General features: G+C 41.8%; 1 protein-coding gene and 1 long non-coding RNA gene across 2 annotated transcripts in view; one reads left to right on the top strand and one right to left on the bottom strand.

Annotated features, from left to right (window-relative positions):
* The window catches only part of LOC125465800 (uncharacterized), a 34,546-nt gene extending 13,342 nt beyond the window's left edge, over positions 1-21,204 (top strand). Inside the window, exons 2-3 of the long non-coding RNA XR_007250317.2 lie at positions 3,754-3,786; positions 20,741-21,204. This is a non-coding gene — a long non-coding RNA (uncharacterized LOC125465800). The remainder of the gene's footprint in view (positions 1-3,753; positions 3,787-20,740) is intronic.
* mau2 (MAU2 sister chromatid cohesion factor) overlaps positions 1-22,239 on the bottom strand; it is a 61,760-nt gene that overhangs the window by 4,261 nt on the left and 35,260 nt on the right. Inside the window, exons 11-18 of the mRNA XM_048559658.2 lie at positions 19,727-19,804; positions 16,315-16,380; positions 15,756-15,839; positions 11,332-11,381; positions 9,420-9,497; positions 7,184-7,295; positions 5,771-5,861; positions 271-398 (exon numbers count right to left, since the gene is read on the bottom strand). Coding sequence (XP_048415615.2) covers positions 271-398; positions 5,771-5,861; positions 7,184-7,295; positions 9,420-9,497; positions 11,332-11,381; positions 15,756-15,839; positions 16,315-16,380; positions 19,727-19,804 — 687 coding nt within the window. The remainder of the gene's footprint in view (positions 1-270; positions 399-5,770; positions 5,862-7,183; positions 7,296-9,419; positions 9,498-11,331; positions 11,382-15,755; positions 15,840-16,314; positions 16,381-19,726; positions 19,805-22,239) is intronic.

Here is a 22,239-nt window from a genome sequence, read left to right as displayed (position 1 = left end):
ATCAGGGTTATGGGTCAGTTTTTATGTATGAAATTGGATACAACAGGATTAAATGTTGGTAACTAAATCATAACGTGTGGTACTCGGTCAAGGTTAAATCTGTGTGCTTAATCAGTCGGCTGCACCAGAAGACGCACAATTGTGCACTATCCATTTGTCTGCTTTCTTGGGTGCACTTTAAACACTCTCATGAGACTGTTTAAAGAGGTCATGTTGGGGAAAGTTGTATGTACATGTTGACTAGATTGTGCCCAGGATAACTATACTTACATTGATCAGGTTGTGTTCAGGAAGACTGCAGGCCTCTATGTGGTCATTGAGAAGCTGTTGAGAAAAATTCTGGTGCATCTGAGCTGCTTCATGAGCTTCAATGCTGTTCCCGCAAGCTTTGTTCAGATCTAAGAGGAGGATAACAACACTTAAAAAAAGGTTTTGCGACAGAACAATGCTGCTTAGACAAAAGGAGCAGCTACTATTCATTATTAAATTAAGGAAATGGTGTAATTAAGGCACCTTTCTCCCAACTTTCTACAGCACTTTAGAGGAGCTCAGGAGACCCTGCATAGGTAGAGGAGAAGTTACAGAATTAATTTTTATTAATTGGAGATGTTCAAAATGTTTACTAGGGTAATAAAACAGAAACTGCTGGAGAAACTCAGCAGGTTTGGCAAGAGCTGCAGAGAGAGAAACAAAGATAATATTTTGACTCCAATGTGACTTCTACTCAAAACTGGTTCTCATTTCAAATTAACCTGAAACATTAACTTTCTCTCTCCACAGACACTGTCACACCTGTTGAGTTTCTCTCACACTTTGTTTTCAGTTCAGAGCACCAGTATTCACAGTATTTACTTATAAGTAGATAGTTTGACCTTATTCCTCTAGCTTTACTAGCAAAAGTGTCACTAACCAGATGACACAGGAGCAATTATTGTTGGAAAAAAAGACAGGTGATAAAGGCTTGCTTTTATCATACAGCAAGTTATAATGATCTAACATACACTGCCTGAGGGGGTGATGGAAACAGTTTCAATAGTAAACTTTGAAAGAGAAGTGGATAAATTAAAAACTGCGGGGCCATCATGGAATATCTCTTCCAAAGAGCTGGATTAGATGTGATGGGTTGAATGACATCTTCTGTGCACATCAAGTAGGAGGGCCTTGGATTAAAATTTCATCTAGAGAATAGCAACTTGAAGTGTACAATACTCTGGGTATTACACTGGCATATTAGCTGAGGATGCGACCTCAAGTTTAAGATTGGGGCGAATTTGAGCAAATTTGCCGCTCATCCAGAATGAAGTATCTGTCAAGAACAGGAGCAGTGCATGGTCTAGCAGCAATGCAGAGTCAGATGATACGTGTGAATGGGACAGCCAAAGTCAAAGCTTTAGTTTTTGGTGTCAGTACAGCAGTAGTTCCACTGAAGTGGAAATGGAAGCTCTTATGCCATCGCCACACCAAATTCTGTTAATTGATATTTTTCTTCTCATTCCAACAAGTCCAAAGAACTTCAGCAAAGAATTTTACATATTTTGTCTCACCAGTGAATTTTTGAGGAATGGTTTAACTTTTTTTCCTTTGAATCAGGACTATTATTATGTGGAAACAGCAACTGTCTTGATAGTATGTGAGAGCTGGAGATATTTTTAGTAAAACTTGTATCCCAGGGTCAGACAGTGCAACTCAGTCTATTTGTCAGCTAACTGGGATAAATGCAGCGATAGACAAATTTACAGTACAATAAAAATATGACACCTAGTGGAAAATGTTGGGAACAGCCCTTCTCAGGGGAACATGACTGAAGAGGCATCACAGGTCAGATCAAAATGAAGACTTGCAGTTTTAAGTGCCTTTCATAACCTCAAGACATCATGCAGTAGTTTATAGCCAATGACGTACTTTTTGAAGGGTAACCATTGCTGTAATGTAGGAAAAATGAAAGCTAATTAGTGGACAGCATCATGATATTGACAACATAAACCTTTTGAGATGATAGGTGAAGGATAAATATCAAGACACCAGAATTCCATGCTCCACTTGGAAATAAAGTACCCGGGAGGAAACAGAGCACATGCCTGATGTCTCACTCAAAAGACTGCACTTCAGAAAAGGCAACATATTCTCTGTTCTGCAGTGTAAGTCTGCATTATAACTCGAATATCTACAGCAGTACCTGAACACTCAACTTTCTCACTCAGAGGCATGTGTGCTACCAACTGAGTCATAGTTGACATTAGGGTCCCTCTGAGGTACAGGATGCAACAGTTATCTTTAGTTAGCGAGTTTTGAGAAGATTTGTAGCTCAAGTTGAGGTTCTGGATGTGAGTTTGCTTGCTGAGCTGGAAGGTTCGTTTTCAGACGTTTTGTCACCATTCTAGGTAACATCATCAGTGAGCCTCTGATGAAGCGCTGGTGTTACGTCCCGCATTCTATTTATCAGATAAATAGAAAGCGGGACATAACACCAGCGCTTCACCGGAGGCTCACTGATGATGTTACCTAGAATGGTGACAAAACGTCTGAAAACTAACCTTCCAGCTCAGCAAGCAAACTCACATCCAGAGTTATCTTTAGTATTCTATCTGAACCAAGTGCAGCAGATTCTAAATTTGACGTCCAACCTGTCCCCAATCCAACAATCTCAGGCAAGGTGATAATGTGTGACTGTGCATTACTAAGTATCTGCATACCCAGTAGATTCAGGTTAGATAAAGTGAAAAACAGGATGTCAGTATTCCATTATTTGGAACAATGAACATATAATAGAACCTTTCCTTCAGATTAAGGATCAGACATTGACTAACAGACAATTCTCCAACTAACGACTTCCCAGAACATTCGGGGACTACTGTCCAATAAAAGGACTTGGAAATAATTTTATACTGGTCTTTGAAATAAATATACCTTAATCTTGGTTGACATCCAAACAAGTAGCTTTTCTGCCTCTCAACGAGTTAAATATTTCACAGTGTAATGTACTGGCCCAACCTTGAACATAGTTAACTCCCAACAACTCAATGCAGCAACGTAGTTTCTAATTCCCGACAAGAAGTCTTTGACCACATACTCTAACTGATTCTTTCTCCACTAATACTATGATACCTTAATATTTCCAGCATTCTTTTTATTTCAGGTGTTCAATATCTGCAGCCTTTTGCCTTTTATTTTAATCACTACCCCATTGGCAGCCAAATGGTCTACTGCAAAGATCATAAGCTCCAGAATTCCTTCCCTAAACTTGTCCACTTCTCTTAAGACTCTCCTTACCATCTGTAACCAGATTTGTGGCCATCTGTCCCCTTAGTAGCACGGTGTCAAATTTTACATCAGATATATGGCACAGAATCAGGCCATTTGGCCCAACTACTCCACGCCAGTATTTATGGTCCAGCAATGCTTCCTCCCATTCTTTCTCATCTAAATATGCCATGGTCACTCCTCTACTCTTTTCTTAAACACTCGACTAGTTTCCCCTTAAATGCAATAATTTTATTCACTTCAATTCTTGCTAGTGATAACAAGTCCCACATTTGCACCATTCTTTGGGTAAAGAAGTTTTTCCGAATTCTCTATTGGATTTTTTTTGGTGACTACTTTATGTCAATGGCCTTTAGTTGGATATTAGATGGATATTTGGTTGTGCTCTTCCCTACAAGAGGAAATGTTTTCTGTTATTTTCTCATCAAAACCTCTGATAATTTTAATCACTTTTACCCTTTTCTCTCCCCTTTTCTCTCCCCCACCCCCAAGAAAAAAGGACACCAGCCTGTCAATCCTTTCTTGGTAAGTATATCTGAACATTTCTCACATCATGCTTCTGAACTTGCTCTGCACCCTCACCAGTTCACTTACATTCTTTTCGTAATGAGAACTGAACCCAGTACCACCTATATGATTATACCCAAGCTTCAATAAGAATTTAATAGGAGGTTCCTGACTTGCTTGCCAAACTGGTTAGTTTTCCTTCAGACTTTTCATCACCATGCTTGGTAACACCATCAGTGAGGCCTTCGATGAAGCCTCATCAGAGGCCTCACTGATGATGTCACCCAGTGTGGTGACAAAACATCTGAACAAAAACAAGTTAGCTCGGCAAGCAAGTCAGCAACCTCACCCACAACCGAGCTACAAATCTTTGCTAAAACCTTAAGAATTTAGTATTTCTTACATCCTATTCTTCAATTATCTATTTAGAAACAAAGGCTTGTGCTCAGTTTTTTAAAAAATAGCCTTGCTAAACTGTGGTGAAACATTTTATTATTGCTGTTTGTGATTACATCCTTAGGTCTCTGTTCCTCTATCTCACATGGACTTGTATCTTCCAAGTATAGTGACCTTTCTACTAACGTGCACAAATTTACATTTCTTTATTTTGCTTTTTAATACTGCTGTGACAAATCTGTAGACATTTTATGTTAAATGCAAGTTGTGGTGCATATAATTCCTTGTGGTTTTGAATCAGTTCACGATCATCACTTGCACATCACTGCTATGCACTATTGGTGGCATGGCTGCTAACTATACCCAACTACTGACACCAGGAGGCAGGTGGGAGTACTGCATCTAGTCGTAAAACAATCGCGAAATCCTGTGATAGTGAAGAACGTCACATTGGTGTAATATTTAAAATTTGGAGGGTCTGCAGTGTTCAGAAAATCAGAAAACAAAAAAGACCCTATGATTTTCCACATCTCTCCCGAAGATTCAACGTTGAAGACAGTAGGGGGAATGTGCTTCTATCAGCCACTTCCAGTAGCACACCATACAGTGAGAATCAACTGGCAACTTGTTTGTGGCAACATCACAACATTGCATTCATCAGAAAAACATTCTATAGTGCAGCTCTTCCACTAGCTACATGGAGTTTTGCACATAGTAAATTTCTTGAGGGTAAAAAAAACTCTCAAAACAAAGTAATGTGCGTTTTCTAGCTCCTGAGTCACTATAAATACTGTTAACTCACTCAGTCCCTCAGAAATGTACAAACAGATCTGAGTAACAATGCTTTTGACCCCAAGCATCAAGCAGAAAAGGCCATGGTCTCTGCCTGCGGCATATGAGATTGAAAATCCAGTGAATGCCAAAGCTGGAGGTTTCTGCACAGTTGTTCAGCTGGACTTTGACAACACTGAAATCTAGAAGCAGAATTCTGCAGCAACACTTTTGCAACTCTTGATGGCCAATACACATTAGCATTCTTCACTTCCGAGAAACAGGTAAGCATACAGTTAGTGCACAGTACGGAGAAGGATATGCTTGGCGGGGGCAGATAAAACAGCCTAAGCTCCTGTCCACCTGGGTATTTGACAGGCTGCAGCTGATAGATGAATTCCATCAGATCTCCCACCATGAAATGCTTGAAATCTGGACCTGATGGTTATCCAAAGCAAGTGGGCATTGGGAAGTTAGGATCATTCCTGGTTGGGATGCCCTGTTTGGGTGAACAGCTTCAGTTCCAGATGCAGAATGAAACAATGCGGTCCACTTACCTTGAACAAAGTACGGAAATACAAGACAAAATCCTGTGACATCTACTGAGTCAAAAATGTCACACTGGTGTAATTTTAACACTCTGGGACTCTACATCCATAATAATCAAGATAAACACTGGAAGAACAAAAGTGCCAGGAAGGAAAACAGAATCTGAAGGAGAATTCCTACTAACCTTGACCCTATTGTAATGCATTTAATTACCATACCTGATCACCCCAGATCCCACATACATCTAACCAACACTGCCCATTACCTGATCTTTCCTCCTACTTACCCCGGAGTAATGCTGAAGACCACAGCTGCACTGACATGTCTGGGATCTTGCTGGCCAGCTGCATGGCTGGTACCACCATGTTATTACTCTCCTGCGAATGGAATACAAGTAAGCAAGCTTGTAAAATGCAATGATCCCTTTTAACGTTGTTTGTTTGACAAATCTGTCCCTTCTTTAATAGATTATAGCATAATTAAGTACGACAACATCGCTGCCCTTCACTTCAAGGACAACGTTTTTAGAGCGTCACAAGTTTTTGCCGAGGGTCTTCTTGTGACTGAACAGGTTGATTCGCAACCAGCAGACCTCGAGGAACATGGGACAGAACGTCCCCAGAGCTGTTGAAGCTGGAGTGCAGGATTTGCTTCCTTTTTTGCCTTCTCTGTGGCTGCTCTCTCTCATCATTCAGATATTGTGACTCAAAGCTTGACAGAGGAATAAACATAGGGCTGGGAACCACTGGACGATCACCTACATCTTTAAAATAGTACCACAGGATCAACTTCAATTTGATGGCAAGAGTCAGGATCTCAGCCGAACATCCTATCTGAAAGCCGGGACCTCTGACTGTGCAGCACTTTGTCTTTACTGTGGCAGGAAGCAGTTGCCTGGAACTTGGAAGTGGGACTTGAAAGCACAATCTTCTGGTTCAGAGACTAGAAAGTACCATCGATGGAGCCACAGCTGACAAACTCATTAAAGGTGGTGGTGGTGCTGGTGACGTGGCAAGGGACAAGGTGGAAAACGAGTGGGAGAGAGCCACATACTCTGTGCAAGGAAAGCTGTGTAGTTCTGGGCCAACTACAACAACAAGCCAGTGTTTCCCAAACTGCAGGTTGTGAGGCTGAGTAGGGGGCAGCAATGATGACTGTTGAGCAGAGACTCACATTTATCATCTTTAAATAAGCACAATATTTTTTTGTCTGTGAATCTAGCCTAATCCAATGAGTTCCATCACCTACACAAATAGACCCTGATAAATGACACGTTGTCTTAGTTGGTTTTCATGCCTGTATCCCTGCTGTTCGATTACCCAGTCACTTAATAGCTCAATTTACATTCTGGGGTTACACCAAGTATGAAGTATTACAATGGGGTACACAGCAGCAAAACGTTTTGGAAGCACTGCAAGAATCAGCAACCACGGAATCTGTAACTGTGCTCTGTAGGTATGAAGACAGAATTTACCAGGAACTAGGTGGCTCAGACAACAAATGCATAACTTGTTGCAGAGCTGCTAATAGCAGGAAAAGGGGAGCGTATGTTGATCAAAGCTAGTGCAATGCAAGACTAAAGAAATACTGGGCTCCTCACCTACTTCAATATTGAATAAACAGTTTGCAACACAGTGACTCAAACTAAATGCACCCAGTAGCACATCATGATATTTCTTAGTAGGAAGACTCAACTCACTCTGTGGTTTCCTAGTGCGTAGAATATGTGACCCAGTAACACCAAGGAGCAGGCTGTTAATCGATTCAAATCCTCTGCGTTTGACATTTTCAGAGTCTCTCGTAGAAATCGCCTTAAGAGCAAAGAGCATTCAGTCAGTCACACGTTTAGAGAAGAGGTCTACTATGACAAAAACTGCAGGGGACAGATGTACCTTTTTCTAGGCCACTCTTTTTCTTCACACCACTTTGCGTCCACGAACATCACTGTTCTGACTCTATGTCTACCTTATGAAAATAACAGCAATTGGCAATACAACCCCTTGAGCCTGTTCTGCCATTCAATAAGATCAAGGCTATTCAAGGATTGTGAATCCTTGGATTTCTCACAGTAAGAAATTTCTCCTTATTTCAGTCTTAAATGAATTCCTTATTCTTAAACTATGATACCTAATTCTAGACAATCCAACTCAGGGAAATAGCCTGTTAAGTCTATGAAGTCTCCTGCTCTTTTCCCTGACTTTGCGTTTTCATTTCTCACATCATTCATTATTGGTTTGCACAAGGATGAAAGTATCTGGAACTTTACATTGGAGAATGGCTATAACTGGGCAAGTTAGAGGCAGTGACAAGAGATTTGAGATCTTTCTACAGTTTGCATGCTATGCTGATGTTATGATCCCCACACAGGCTGATAATTTTTTTAGAAATTAAAGTTGTAGTTAATAGCTCAACAGATAATACAAAATGTTTCAAGATACTGACAAATAGATAAAAACACCAATTTTTAACACATCCTGAAAAAAGTCTTCCAGCAAATCTATTTTACGTAGATGGCTCACTCTGAAATGATTGCTGGCACTTTAAGATCTTTTCCTTTCCCCATTCTTTTTAACTCCAGGGTTTGCACTGTACATGTCCTTGACAGATGTATTATTGGCAGGGGGGGCACAAAAAATAGTTCAGGAAGCCACCAATCCTCATGTTCACCCCCGAATACTATAGGTGACCAAGGCAGGTGCAGAAATTGGCAGCTCATCCATCATGTGAAAATAAATAATGATCAGTTAGCGAGCCTGTTGACTAAGACGACTGCCCCACTGTAATACACCTGACTTAGACAAGTAGATAACAGTGGACAGCACCCTTGCCACACCAATCTCAATGTATAATGTAGCCTAGGAGCTGTCTTTTACAGTGCATGTTTTCCTGGAGTTATCTTCCTTTAGCCACAGCCAGGCAAATCTTCCCAACTTGTTTTAACTCTTTCCATTCAGAGCGTCAGCTCCCACCCAAATAGCTGCATGGTGAACCACAAGTCGATTCCAACCACTCTAGCTCCCAGATCTCCGTGACAATGTTATCACATGGGCCTTGTATCCAAATAGAAATGCTGATTTGCTATCGTTGAGACCCCAATTATCTTTAACTCAGTTGTAAATGGGAATTTAAAACACAACTGTTTCCAACCAAAAACATTCTCAATGTTTTTCTGGGCCTTTGAAGACTCAAGAATACTTCTGTTATTTCTACACGTTCTGCTGCTATTCTTGCCAATGCAAAAACCTGCCCAGTAAAACAGGTCTTTTTAATCTCTAACAATCAATCCATCAAGGATTTCTATCAGGCAGACTTCACAGTAGGCCACATGATCTCATACAGTCCCAAAACGCAATCTTAAACCTCATAGCTGTAACAATGAATTATTTGCATTAATCAAAACATTATTGTTTCTGCATTGAGATACACAAATAATTTTCAATGACCTCAACGGACAAATTTAAATGTTAGTAAGCTACGAATAGTGTCTTCTAAGGAAGGCTGATTAGTCTAAGATTGGCTATTGAAATAGCATCCCTATTGGAAAACAATCTCTATCCAGAGACACAAATAGTGACCAAAGATGGTAACTGGAGATCAGGTTTGTCAAGTGACATCTGTAGGCATAGGTGACAGAAGACAGCTGGAGGTTGTGGAATCAAGGCAGCATTTTAGGATCCAGAATAACTTGGTATTCACAAACTTTTAAAAGTAGAAAAGATTGCATCAATTAATACAAGATGTTGAAATTACATATTTATTGAGCTAAAATGTTTATTTCTGAAAGGAAATAGGAGGTGGGTAGAGATTAAGCACTGTTGTGATTTTAGGAACTGGAGTGAAAACTGTTTTGGTGGCAGCAAACACTTTCATTCATTAGCGGTGTCTCCTTCAACAACTAAAACAAATCAGGCAGCTGTGGAAAGCCAAACACTCACTTTGCTTCATTGTACCTTCCCTGAAAGAAGGACAGGAGGCCCCGGATGTAGAATGCAGCTGCTCGGAGACAGTGAGAACTAGAAGACACAAATGGGACACAACGTTATTTCAGGCACAAACATGTGACAGTGTACGGTGAATGACAAAATACAAGAAGCCAAAAATTCTCTGTCCTCTTCCAGGAGAAACAGACGTACAGAAGTAGAGCATTTTAAATGTGTTTTGGTTCAGGAGAAACAAAATTCCAATTTCCAACTAGGCTTTTAAATTGACAAAATATATAGACATTGCTTATTTGAGACTGACTGATATTGGCATCTCCACAGAGACAATGGCAACTCTGCTGTAGTGCCAGATTACGGGAAGTAACGTGTGTACAAATCAGCAGGAGGTTGTAAAGTGAAATCTGGTACACAGTGCAAGAACCTTATATTGGCACATAGCAACTGGGTTGCCACCAATTGATCTCTTCTTTCTCTCTCTCTCTCTCTGTCAATGCTGGGACACTCAATGCTGTTAAAACCTCCACATAGATATCATGCAAGGAAAACTGAGATGAGTCAATCCGCAAGGAAATGGTGCAAGCGAGTCACAGATTCCAATAAAATGTTCTAAAGATGTATGAGCACTGGAAAATGTGTACAGACACAGATCAGGGGCTGGTGAGATGCTCCCTCCTGCAGCCTGGAAGTTGGCTGACATTTACTGACTAGCCTCTCTGCCTCTCCATATCCTCTGGGAGAAGAACTGTTAGTTTAGTGGAACTGCATCCCAGCAAGAGTCAGCCCCTTCAACACAGGAAGAGGAAAGGGGAATTAGCACAAGACATACTGCATTAGCAATGGAAACTGGATCATTTTTTTGTCGGCTCTATGCAATCATTATTTCTTTTAAAATACAATAGTCCATTACCTCCTATTTACCAGAGAATTTGATATTTGCACTTAAACAATTCTCCCACGTTGCCAATGTTTCTCTGCAGCTTTCCTTAATTTTCCTAATAATTAATTTTACTGAATTTCCTGTTTCAATAACTTTCTACAAATTCTAATATTTCTCCCTCTAGTCGTATATAAAAATCATAGCAAATAACAGCAGCCTCGGAAATGAAATCTTTGACACATCATTTCCCACCACTTAAAAGACTGACTGAACTTTGATTAATAATGATCCTTATCCTGTTCCTACTGTCCCCCTAATTCACCAGAACAGGAGGGTTTATGACCATGAATTACACAAAATTGTGCAATATTCCCTTGAGCGTTGAAGATTGAGAAGTAATCTGATCAAAGCGTTCATAAAGGTACTTTCTGAGGCAGACAGAGAAGCTACTTTCTCTTAGGGGAATCTGATCAAAAGGGCACGAGTTTAAACTTAGAAATAGAAATAAGCCATTCTGGAGTGCAATCATGAAAGTTTTCCCACACAAAGGGCAGTATAACCCTGGAACTCTTGAGTCCAAAAAGATTCTGGATACTGAGACAGCAGAAACGCAACTAAAACTTTAAAGGGTGAGACTGACTATTTCCCCTTGGGCAAGTGTATTAGGGATATAGTATAAAGATAGAAAAAACTAAGTCGAAGTTCAGATCAGGTTCAGAGGTTTAAATAAGAGATGCAGCACGCTCAAGGGTTGAACAGTTTATTCCAGTTCATCTATTCGTTACCCTTAAATCTTCCAGTGACCTTTCACGCAAACAAACAACACAGATTAGATGCAAAACACATTTCTTCAATACCATCCCATCAAGCACTCCTAGATCAAATACAGCAGTCAAGTCCAAAGTGCCCTTGACACATTCGAATCAAACATAGCACAGCAGCATCAGCTACAATAAACGTGCCTTCCCTTGGATAACAAACTCACATACACTGTTCAACAGTACTAAAAGAAACTGATGTCTTTCTTACCTGACTGGGAAGTTGTGATCTGGGTTTATTCTTTCCAGTAGATTGTACAACTATAATAAATAAGGAATGGTCTCATAAATGGATTAATACTCTGAAGTACAACAATGCAATACCTGCAATTCAGACATCCTAAATTAATCTAGTCCCATTTGCCAGCAATTTGGCCCATATCGCTGCAAACCGTTCCCCTTCATGTACCCATCCAGATACCTTTTAAATGTTGTAATTGCACCAGCCTCCAACACTTCCTCTGCCAGCTCATTCCATACATGCACTACACTGCATAAAAATGTTGTCCCTTTGGTCCCTTTTAAATCTTTCCCCTCTTACCTTATATCTATCCTCTCTAGTTTTGGACTCCCCCACCCCGGGGAAACGACCTTGTTTATTTACCCTATCCATACCCCTCATGATTTTATGAGCCTCAATAAGGTCACCCCACAGCCTCAGACACTCCAGGGAAAATATCCCTAGCCTATTTATGTCGGCATGGTGGCTCAGTGGTTAGCACTGCAGCCTCACAGCGCCAGGGATCCGGCTTTGATTCCAGCCTCGGGCGACTGTCTGTGTGGAGTTTGCACGTTCTCCACGTATCTGCGTGGGTTTCCTCCAGGTGTTCCGGTTTCCTCCCACGGTCCAAAGATGTGCAAGCTACGTGGATTGGCCATGCTAAACTGCCCGTAGTGTTCAGAGATGTGTGGGTTATAGGGGGATGGGTCTGGGTGGGATGCTGTAAGGGCTGGTGTGGACTTGTTGGGCCAAAGGGCTTGTTTTCACACTGTAGGCAATCTAACCTAATCTAATCTATTCAGCCTCTCCTGATAGATCAAACTCTCCAGTGCTGGCAACATCCTTGTAATTTTTTTCTGAACCCTTTCAAGTTTTGTAACATCCTTCTCATAGAAGGAAGATAAGAATTGCACACAGTATTCCAAAAGTGGCCTAAACAATATCTTGTACGCCCACAGCCTGACCTCCCATTCCTATACTCAATGCACTGACCAGTAAAGGCAACATATCAAGTGCCTTCTTGATTATCCTATCTACCTGCTGGTCCACTTTCAAGGAACTATGAACACGCACTCTAAAGTCTCTTAGTTCAGCTACACACTCGAGAACCTTACCATGAAGTGTATAAATCCTGCCCTGATTTGCCTTTCCAAAATGCAGCACCTCACGTTTATATAAATTAAAGTCCACCTACCACTTCTCAGCCCATTGACCCATTTGATCAAGATCCTGTTGTACTTGAGGTAATCATCTTTGCTGTCGACTACACCTCCAATTTTGGTGTAATCTGCAAACATACCAACCATACCTCCAATGTTCACATCCAAATCATTTATCTAAATGACGACTGCAGCACCAATCCTTGTGGCACACCACCGGTCACAGGCCTGCAGTCTAAGGAGCAACCCTCCACCGCCACCCTCTGTTTTCTGACTTCCAGGCAGTCTGTTTTCACAAGGCTAGTTCTCCCTGTATTCCACGTGATCTAACCTTGCCAACCAGGCTACCATGAGGAACATCTTACTGAAATCCAAAAAGATCATGTCCATTGCTCAGTCCTCATCAATCCTCTCTGTTACTTTTTCAAAAAACTCAATTAAGCTAGTGAGACAAGATTTCCCACGCATAAAACCATGTTGACTATCTGTACCAGTCCTTGCCTTTTCAAATATATGTAAATTTTTTCCCTCAGGAATTCCTCCAACAACTTGCCCACCACCAATGTATAGTTCCATGGCTTTTCCTTACCACCTTTCTTAAAAAGTGGCACCACATTGGCCAACCGCCAGTCTCCTGGCACCTCACCTGTGGCTATCAATGATACAAATATGACAACAAGGGGCCCAGCAAGCACTGCTCTAGCTTCCCACAGAATTCTAGGGAACACCTGATCAGGTCCCAGGGATTTATCCACCTTTATGCAACTTAAGCCATAAGGCACCACCCCCTCTGTAATATGGACATTTTTCAAGATGTCATTCTTTATTTTCCCACATTCTTTATCTTCTCCACAGCAAATACTGATGCAAAATACTCATTTAGTATTTCCCCCATCTTCTGCGGTCCCACACATAGGCAGCCTTGCTGATCTTTATGAGGTGCTATTCTCTCTCTAGTCACTCTTTTGTCCTTAATGTATTTATAGAATCCCTCTGGATTCTCCTTAACCCTATTTGCCAAAGCTATCCCATGTCCCTTTTTGTCCTAGTGATTTCCCTCTTAAGTACACTCCTACTGCCTTTATACTCTTCTAGGGATTCATTAGATCTCTGCCTTCTACACCTGACACATGCTTCCTTCTTTTTCTCAGAATAAGGCCTCAATTTCCCTCGTCATCCAGCATTTCCCATAATAACCCGCCTTGCCCTTCACCTGAACAGGAACAGACTAATCTCTGAACTCTCATTATCTCATTTTTGAAGGTTTCCGATTTTTCAGCTGTCCCTTGGCCTGCAAACATCCACCTCCAATCAACTTTTGAAAGTTCTTGACTAATACCGTCAAAATTGGCCTTCCTCCAGTTTAGAACTTTTAGATCCGGTCTATCTTTTTCCATCGCGATATTAAAACTAATAGAATTATGGTCACTGGCCCCACTCCCTCATTGATACTTCAGTCACCTGCCCTGTCTTATTTCCCACAAGTGGGTCAAGTTTTGAACCTTCTCTAGTAGGTGCATCCACATACTGAATCAGAATATAAATCTGACAAACAGACGTCTAGTACTGAGATGCAGGGCAGACTTACACTTAGAAATGCCCATCACATCTCGCAGAAATCTTCAAAATATCTACAGAATCACGTTTTCAGGGCAGGGAGTTACATGGACTCTTACCACTCCAGGGAGGCAATGAGGTAGTGGTATTGTTACAGGACTGGTATCAAGAGACCCAGGCTAACACTCTGGGGATATGGGTTCGAATCCCATTGTGGCAAATTGTGAAATTTGAATAATGGAAAATCTGGAATTAAAAAATTCATCTGGTTCCTTCAGACCCATAACAACGTGTTTGACTCTTAACTGCAACACTGGAACGGCCCTAACAAGCCAGGCAGTTCCATTGACAAATAGGAATGTTGTTCAGCCAGTGATGCCCAAATCCCAATCGATGAATTAAAAAAACCAGCTGTGCAGACAATGATACAGAAATAACTGATTTAAATGACCAGATTAGTTAGGTTTTTGCATCGAGTGTACTGTATTGCTATTTTTGCATGTATACTGAAAAACAAATGGCTTTCAACACTGCTTTCCTTTTGATCATTTTGGAGTTAAAAAAACAAAAGACCCCAACTCCCACTGTTCCAGTATCAGAAAGCATTCCCTGAAATCTATCAGCTCAGGAAGGAGTGGGGAAGGAGTGGGGTCCCTGGAAAGGTGACAGTACTGGTAGTGAGACCCGGGGAGTGAATCACCAGTGTCGAAGGTTGACGGGTGACCTTGTAGAGATTTATACAATCACGAGGGGTACGGATAGGGTGAAGAGCCATGGTCTTTTACCCAGGGTAACAGGGTCCTAAACTAAAGGATGTAAGTTAAAGGTAAGTGGGGAAAGATTTAAAAAGGACCCAAAGGGCAACATTTTCATACAGGGGGTGGCGCATGCATGGAATGTGCTGCCAGAGGAAATGGTGGAGGCTGGTACAATTACAACATTTAAAAGGCATCCGGATGGGTCCATGCACAGAAAGGGTTTAGACGGATATGGGCCAAATGCTGGCAAATGGGACTAGATTAATTTATGCTATCTGGTTGGCATGGACATGTTGGACTGAAGGGTCTGTTTCCATGCTGTACAGCTCTATGACTCCCAAATTATATTCGTGGTGGCTCCATGGAGACATGTTAATTGCAGACTATTCCAACTCACCAAAACTTATAAAGCACCAATGTCTGTGCAATTTCAGTTGACTATTTTGGTTCATTCCAATCCCAAATATATGTGCATACCTGGCTCTACTCAATCACTAGGTAAGGATATTACCATAATAGAGATACCTAATTTGTCAAGAAAACACAGGCTCCTTCCCTCTCATCAGCCAGAACGAAAAATCACTGACCTGAAACTTTAATTGGTTTTCTCTGCTCATGTGGTGCAAGTCCTGCTGAATATTTCTAGAATTCCTGCCTGTGTTTCGAAGCTGTAAGAATTTTCTTTCAATTTCTCTCCTTTGATTCTGATATTTCCTAAAGCCCCTTGCTACGACAAATGTTAACGTTTTGTAACCAAGGGCAATAACTAAAAGTGGCTGCACATGGTAAAGTACATTATGGATGTTTCACTTTGGTCTGAAACCAGCTCAGCCTGGCTGTCTACACCACCCTAGTGTTCTGTCAGAGACACCGAAGGTTATACATCTTAAACATATTACAAGATGAGTTTACATTAAAGCAAGTGCATCAGATCTCTTACCTCCTGATGTCTGTTGCCTTCCCTTATGTAGACGCTGGCCAGGTTTGTGACTATAAACGCCCACAACTCCTGATGTGTAGTCAACTGAAACAACAGAATAGGTTTAAAAGTACTTGAATTTAAATAGTGCGGTACCATTAAAGCTGTAGTCACTTCATGCACAGATGATATCACAAACAGCCATTTGAATATTTGACGGTGATCTCAGTTGAGGGGCAAATATTCGGGAAGAATTCCTCCAAATCGGCTTTGCTTAATTCTATGTATCTTTTGTGTCCACCGACATGACAAAGCAGTCTGTGATTTAACATCTCATCCAAACAATGGTACTTCTAGCAATATAACGTGCTGTCTGAACTTGGAGGGTCAGTGTGGATTTTGTGCATAAGTTTCTGGAGTGGGGTTTGAACCCTGCAATGTCTAATCCAGAGATGAATGTGCCACCTGCACAGCCAAAGCTAACACCAGATACAGAATTTCAGATAAAGTTCTGCCTCCCAACCCACTACAAGATGAGAGCTGTCAGCGTTTGAAGAAGTAATTATGAAAGGTCTCTTACCCTAAGTGCTGTTGTGAACTGTGCTTCTGCATTGTCCATGCAGTTTACAGAGATGCAGTACAGACCCTGTGGGAGGAAAACAAATTCTTAGCACAAGGAATACAGGAGGAATTGTTTGCTCGCAAGCAGGCTTAATCTGTATAAATGTGTGAACAAGTCAGGTCCTCCTTATGAAGTTAAGAGGGAGGGAGTAAGAGAACATGGAGACAGACTTCAGCAAAGCCACCGCGTAATAAGAATAATTCCAGTGTCCTGTAAGAAGATTAGGAAACAGTGACATAATTATATTGCTACTGAAAATATCACCATGACAATATGAATAGCTATAGAAGCCCTGTCTTTTAACCTTTGAAAATGTAAACTGCATCAGAAACAGGACATCAACTCTTCCTTTTCCGTTCGCTGCGCCAACAGTGTGCACCTGGAGATGGTAAGGACAGATCTGCAAACATTTTGTGGCATAGCGGTAATGTCCCTACCACTGAGCTAAGAGGCCTTGTTTCAAGTCTCACCTGATACCTAAATATATCATAACATTGATGGACAGGTTGGTCAGAAATAACTGCAAGTTGAATTTGGAGAGGCCCTTATAGTGTCGTGGTACTGTCCCGACAAGAGTCAGAAGGCTTGGATTCAAGTCTCACCTCAAAAGGCTGATGAGAAAGAAAATGAGTGGGTTTGTGTTAGGGCTGTTGTGGCACAGTGCCTGTGTTGCTAAGATTGAGCCAGGAGGCCAGGATTCAAGTCCCACCTGCTCCAGAGCTGTGTCATAACATTTCTGAACAGGTTGATTAGAAAATATCTGTAAAGGTGAGCTTCCAGAACACATTCTGGAGCAAAACAGTGCAGTCCAAACCCCATTCCTGTCCTTTCATCTGCCTGTGGACCTGTCTGTTTGTTCCCCAGTCACCTGGTAAGGACACAATTCCAGAGCAAGTTCAACATAGTCACAGCAGCATCTGTGGAGGAGAAAACACAGTTAACGTTTCGGGTCTGGTGACCCTTTCTCAGAACTGATGGTGGCTGGGAAAACGTCAGTTTACATGCAGAAAATAGGGAGATGGGTGGGGTAGGGAGTAAATGATATGATAGAGCCCAAAGAGAGAGAAAGACAGTTGGACAGACAAATGAGTTGCTCACGATCAGGCTGGGAGGGTAAGTAGTTGTTAATGGGGACTGTTGGTGACTAACAACAGTGGGGTGTGTAGTGGCAGGCTGTGTCATAACAAGGCCTGGTGTGTGGGGTAGGGGACTGGGACATGGGAGAGTATAGGCCCTAAAATTATTGAACTCAATATTGAGTCCAGAGGGCTGAAGGGTCCCCAAGCAGAAAATGAGATGTTGTTCCTCCAGTTTGCTTTGGGCTTCACTGGATCACTGTCGCCAGCCGGAGACAGAGCTGTTGGCCAGAGAGCGGGCTGGTGCATTGAAGTAGCAGGCAACAGGTAGTTCAGGGTCTTTTTTGCAAGCAGAACGTAGATGTTCTGCGAAGCGGTCGCCAATTCTACGCTTCATTTCCCCAAATGTAGAGGAGACCACATTGTGAGCAGCGAATGCAGTAGACTAGATTCTTGGGAGTGCAGGTGAAGTGTTGCTTCACCTGGAAGGTATGTTTGGGCCCTTGGATAGTGGGCAGGGAGGAGGTAAATGGGCAGGTGTTGCTCCTTCGCTGGTTACAGGGGAAGGTGCTGTAGGCCTGTGGGGAGGGGTTGGGGGTGAAGGAAGTGTAGACCAGGGCATCCTGGAAGGAACAGTCCCTGTGGAAGGCAAACGAGGAAGGGGAGGGGAATATATGTGTCTGGTGGTAGCATCTTGCTGGAGGTGGTGGATATGACGTCTGATGATCTTTTGGATGTGGATGCTGGTGGGATGGTAGGTGAGGACAAGGGGAACCCTATCGCTGTTGCGGGAGGGAAGAGAAAGGGTGAGGGCAGAAGTGCCGGAGATGGGTCGGACCTGATTGAGGGCCCTGTCGACAATGGAGCTGGGGAATCCTCGGTTGAGGAAGAATGTGGACATTTCGGAGGCTCCCTTGTCGAAGTTGGCCTCATCTGAACAAAGGCGACGGAGAAGGAGGAGCTGAGAAAATAGGATGGAGTCTTTACAGGAAGTGGGGTGTGAGGATGTATAGACAAGGTAGCTGTGGGAGTCACAATGTGGTCTCCTCTACATTGGGGAAATGAAGCGTAGAATTGGCGACCGCTTCGCAGAACATCTACGTTCTACTTGCAAAAAAGACCCTGAACTACCTGTTGCCTGCTACTTCAATGCACCAGCCCGCTCTCTGGCCAACAGCTCTGTCTCCAGCTGGCGAATGTGATCCAGTGAAGCCCAAAGCAAACTGGAGGAACAACACCTCATTTTCTGCTTGGGGACCCTACAGCCCTCTGGAGTCAATATTGAGTTCAATAATTTTAGGACCTAAACTCTCCCGTGTCCCAGTCCCCTACCCCACACACTAGGCCTTGTTATGACACAGCCTGCCACTACACACCCCACTGTTGTTAGTCACCAACAGTCCCCATTAACAACTACTTACCCTCCCAGCCTGATCGTTAGCAACTCCTTTGTCTGTCCAACTGTCTTTCTCTCTCTTTGGGCTTTATCTTATCGTCTATTCCCTACCCCACCCATCTCCCTATTTTCTGCACGTAAACTAATGTTTTCCCAGCCGCCATCAATTCTGAGGAAGGGTCACCACACCCAAATGATTAACTCTGTTTTCTCCTCCACGGATGCTGCCAGAAGTGCTGAGCTTTCCCAGCAACTTTGTTTTTGTTCCTGATTTACAGCATCCGCAGTTCTTTCGGTTTTTATTCAACATCAATACCACAATCAGGTTCAATACTTCCTACTTCCCACAACGTAATTCCTTTTACCAGGTTGATCAGACTGAGTAGATAACCCAAGGTTGAGAACTGCCAAAATTCACCAACTGACCAGACAGAGAGAATAAACACAGAATGGAATTTAAATTCTGATCCCCTAAAAAGCAAAGCATCAACTAGTCAGAGTGTTGAACTGCTCTGTGAACTACTGGTATTAACTCCACATACTTAGCTGACGAAACCATCACCACAATTGAGTGCACAATACACAAACTAGATGATCCCAGGTTTCACTTGAGTTAATTCTGAATTGGTTGATTGCAAGTGGAATGTAAAAATTGTTAGTGAAGAAATAAAATCACCTGAGGCCTTTTGCTGTACTTGGTTACGGTCTGAGAATTCTGATTTGGGAGGGATGTGTGTGCCTCTGTGTGAAAAGTCTGTCAGCATTAACCATTTTACCTGTGGATTGATTTCTTCAGAACAAGTAGTACCAGAAAAGGGATCAGAGGAAGGGAGAAAGAAGTCATCATATAAAAAGAACTGTATCAAGTAGCAAATCTTTGTTATTCTCCATTACTTACCAGTAATGTGTGAAGCTGGGCAGCATGGTTTGAAAACAACCTGGGAGACTGCTGACACAACTGACAGACCTGAGAAATCTGACAAGATAAAGAATGTAAATGAAATAAACCTTTCATCAGAATCTACCATCAGTTGCTCCACCAAAAATGGCCCCATACTAGCTGCCTCAGTGTTAATCTATAGCATTAGAAACAGTCCATTTGGCCCAAATACAATGTTTCACATCAGCCATCTGTGACCCTACTTCAGATAACACTTTCTGCATATTCCTTCACTTCTTTGTTCCTTAACTTTAGCTAGATTTCCGTTTGCATTTATACTATTCATCTCAGTTATTTGCTGAAGTGAGTTCCACAGGCTCAACATAGTCTTGAAAAAAATTCCATTTGAAAAATGAATTTTATTTTGCAAAAGAAAATTTAGTCATCACTTAGTTCGTGACTACTGGACTGAATTTTAAGATTTTTGCCCTTCATCTACACTTACTTGGAGTGAAATATTTTCTCCTGCATTCCCTATTGAATTTACTACTAACATCTTACAAGTGGAAACATCTTATCTGCTTCTACTCAAAGGAATTGCATTAGACGTCTTTAGATTTATATCAGATTGCTCTATAGTATTCTAGTTTCTAAAAAGAATCCCAGATTGTTCAGCATTTACACCAAGACTGATTTCTGCTGGAAAATTAAGACTGCAGTCAGAAGCATTTTCTGCAGAGAATTTGTTAAAATCAACAAAGAAGGCAAATCAAACTAGGGAACCTTGACTAAGACAGGACAAGATGCAATAACATGATGGCAGGCAGTTTACAACTGAGATAAGGAGGAATATTTTCACTCAGAGGGTAGTAAATCTTTGGAATTTTATGCCCCGGGGGTCTGTTGAAGATATGGAGATAGTGGGAATATATAGCACTGAAGTAACAATCAGCCATGATCTAGGTCAATGGTGGAGCGAATGTCAAAAGAATGAATGGCCTATTCATGCTTCAATTACCTTTGTTCCTACAGATTGAAGATATTACGAACAGCTCATGAAACTAGGCAAGCAAGACAATACATCACCTTGATGTGCCACAGACTCCTGCTTTCAGGCTATTTTAGATTTCTTTACAATGCCAAGAAACCCATTTCTCTGCATTTCTCACTTAGTAAAGGGTGCCCCAACTCAGCCCATACTGCCAAAGGTTTCTTCAAAGAGTCTGAGTGACAAGAACCTTACAAGCTCGCAGTCAACAGGGCTCTGGTTTACACACTTTGATGGACAAAAGCCTGCGACTGTTAGCCTCAGAGACAAACAGATATGGGAATAAAAAAAAAAACTTATGATGCCTTCTGCAGCAGTTATAATGTTGAAACATACGGATTATTTAAGTTTACATTATTTTTCCACAATAGGCAACATATATTCAGAATTCAAGTTGATGCCTTAACAGTACAAATTACAAATAGATAATTTTTATTTCAACTTTTTATTGTAGGACTTTTTCATTTGTAGCCCAACACATTTTCAGGCTTTACAGTGAAGCTAAGCAATTAATAAACTATTTACTTGTGAAAGCAGAAACAAGTTTCAAGTGTAAACATTAAATTCCTTAAAATAAATTTGGACCAATGCATGGACTGGAGATCCGATTTCCGGAACATGAGAAAGGAGTAGTAGTTATTCCGGCCCTTTGCTGCTTTTGCATTCGATGACACCTTATCTACAGCTTAACTGTAATTTCCTGTTCTGGTCTGTAATATACTTGCTTGTCTAACAAAACTACTTTTTGGGTGAGAGATTTCAAGGCTATCATCATGCTTTCTGTGAAGAAGTACTTCCTGACATTACCTTCAGGTTAGGCCTGTTTGTTCTAGCATCCCTACTAAATCTATTTATCCATAGAATAGAATCCCTACAGTGTGGAAACAGGCCATTTGGCCCAACAGGTCCACACTGCCCCTCTGAACAGCATCACACCCAGAGCCACCCTGCCTTTCCCACGTCTAATCAATCTAGCCTACACATCCCTGGACACTATGGGCGATTTAGCATGGCCAATCCACCTAACCTACACACCTTTGGACCATGGGAGGAAACCGGAGCACCTGGAGGAAACCCATGCAGACACGGGGACAACGTGCAAACTCCACACAGTCACCCAAGGTGGAATCGAACCAGAGTTCTGTTGTGAGGCAGCAGTGCTAACCACTGACCCACCGTGCTGCCCAACTCTTTTACTGTATTGAACACGTCAACTAGATAATCCTTAATTTTCTAGATATTTTCAATCAACCTGTTCAGATGTTTTGTGACACAGCTCTGGAGCAGGTGGGACTTTAGTCTATGTCTTCCGGGCCAGAGGCAAGATCACTACTGCTAGCTTCAACTGCTTCTCCTTCAAGGTTTTGGACCCTCCTTAAAACCACTGTCTTTAAGACACTCCTTAAAAACATTTTCATGGACCAAGATTTTGGTAATTCCTTCCAAATATTTCCTCATGTGGCATGGAATCAAATTCTATTTG

This window comes from Stegostoma tigrinum, chromosome 30, assembly GCF_030684315.1.
Source record: "Stegostoma tigrinum isolate sSteTig4 chromosome 30, sSteTig4.hap1, whole genome shotgun sequence".
NCBI classification, from domain to species: Eukaryota; Metazoa; Chordata; class Chondrichthyes; order Orectolobiformes; family Stegostomatidae; genus Stegostoma; species Stegostoma tigrinum.
Note: the sequence above shows the minus strand (reverse complement) of the source record. Positions and strands in the feature narration are given on the sequence as shown.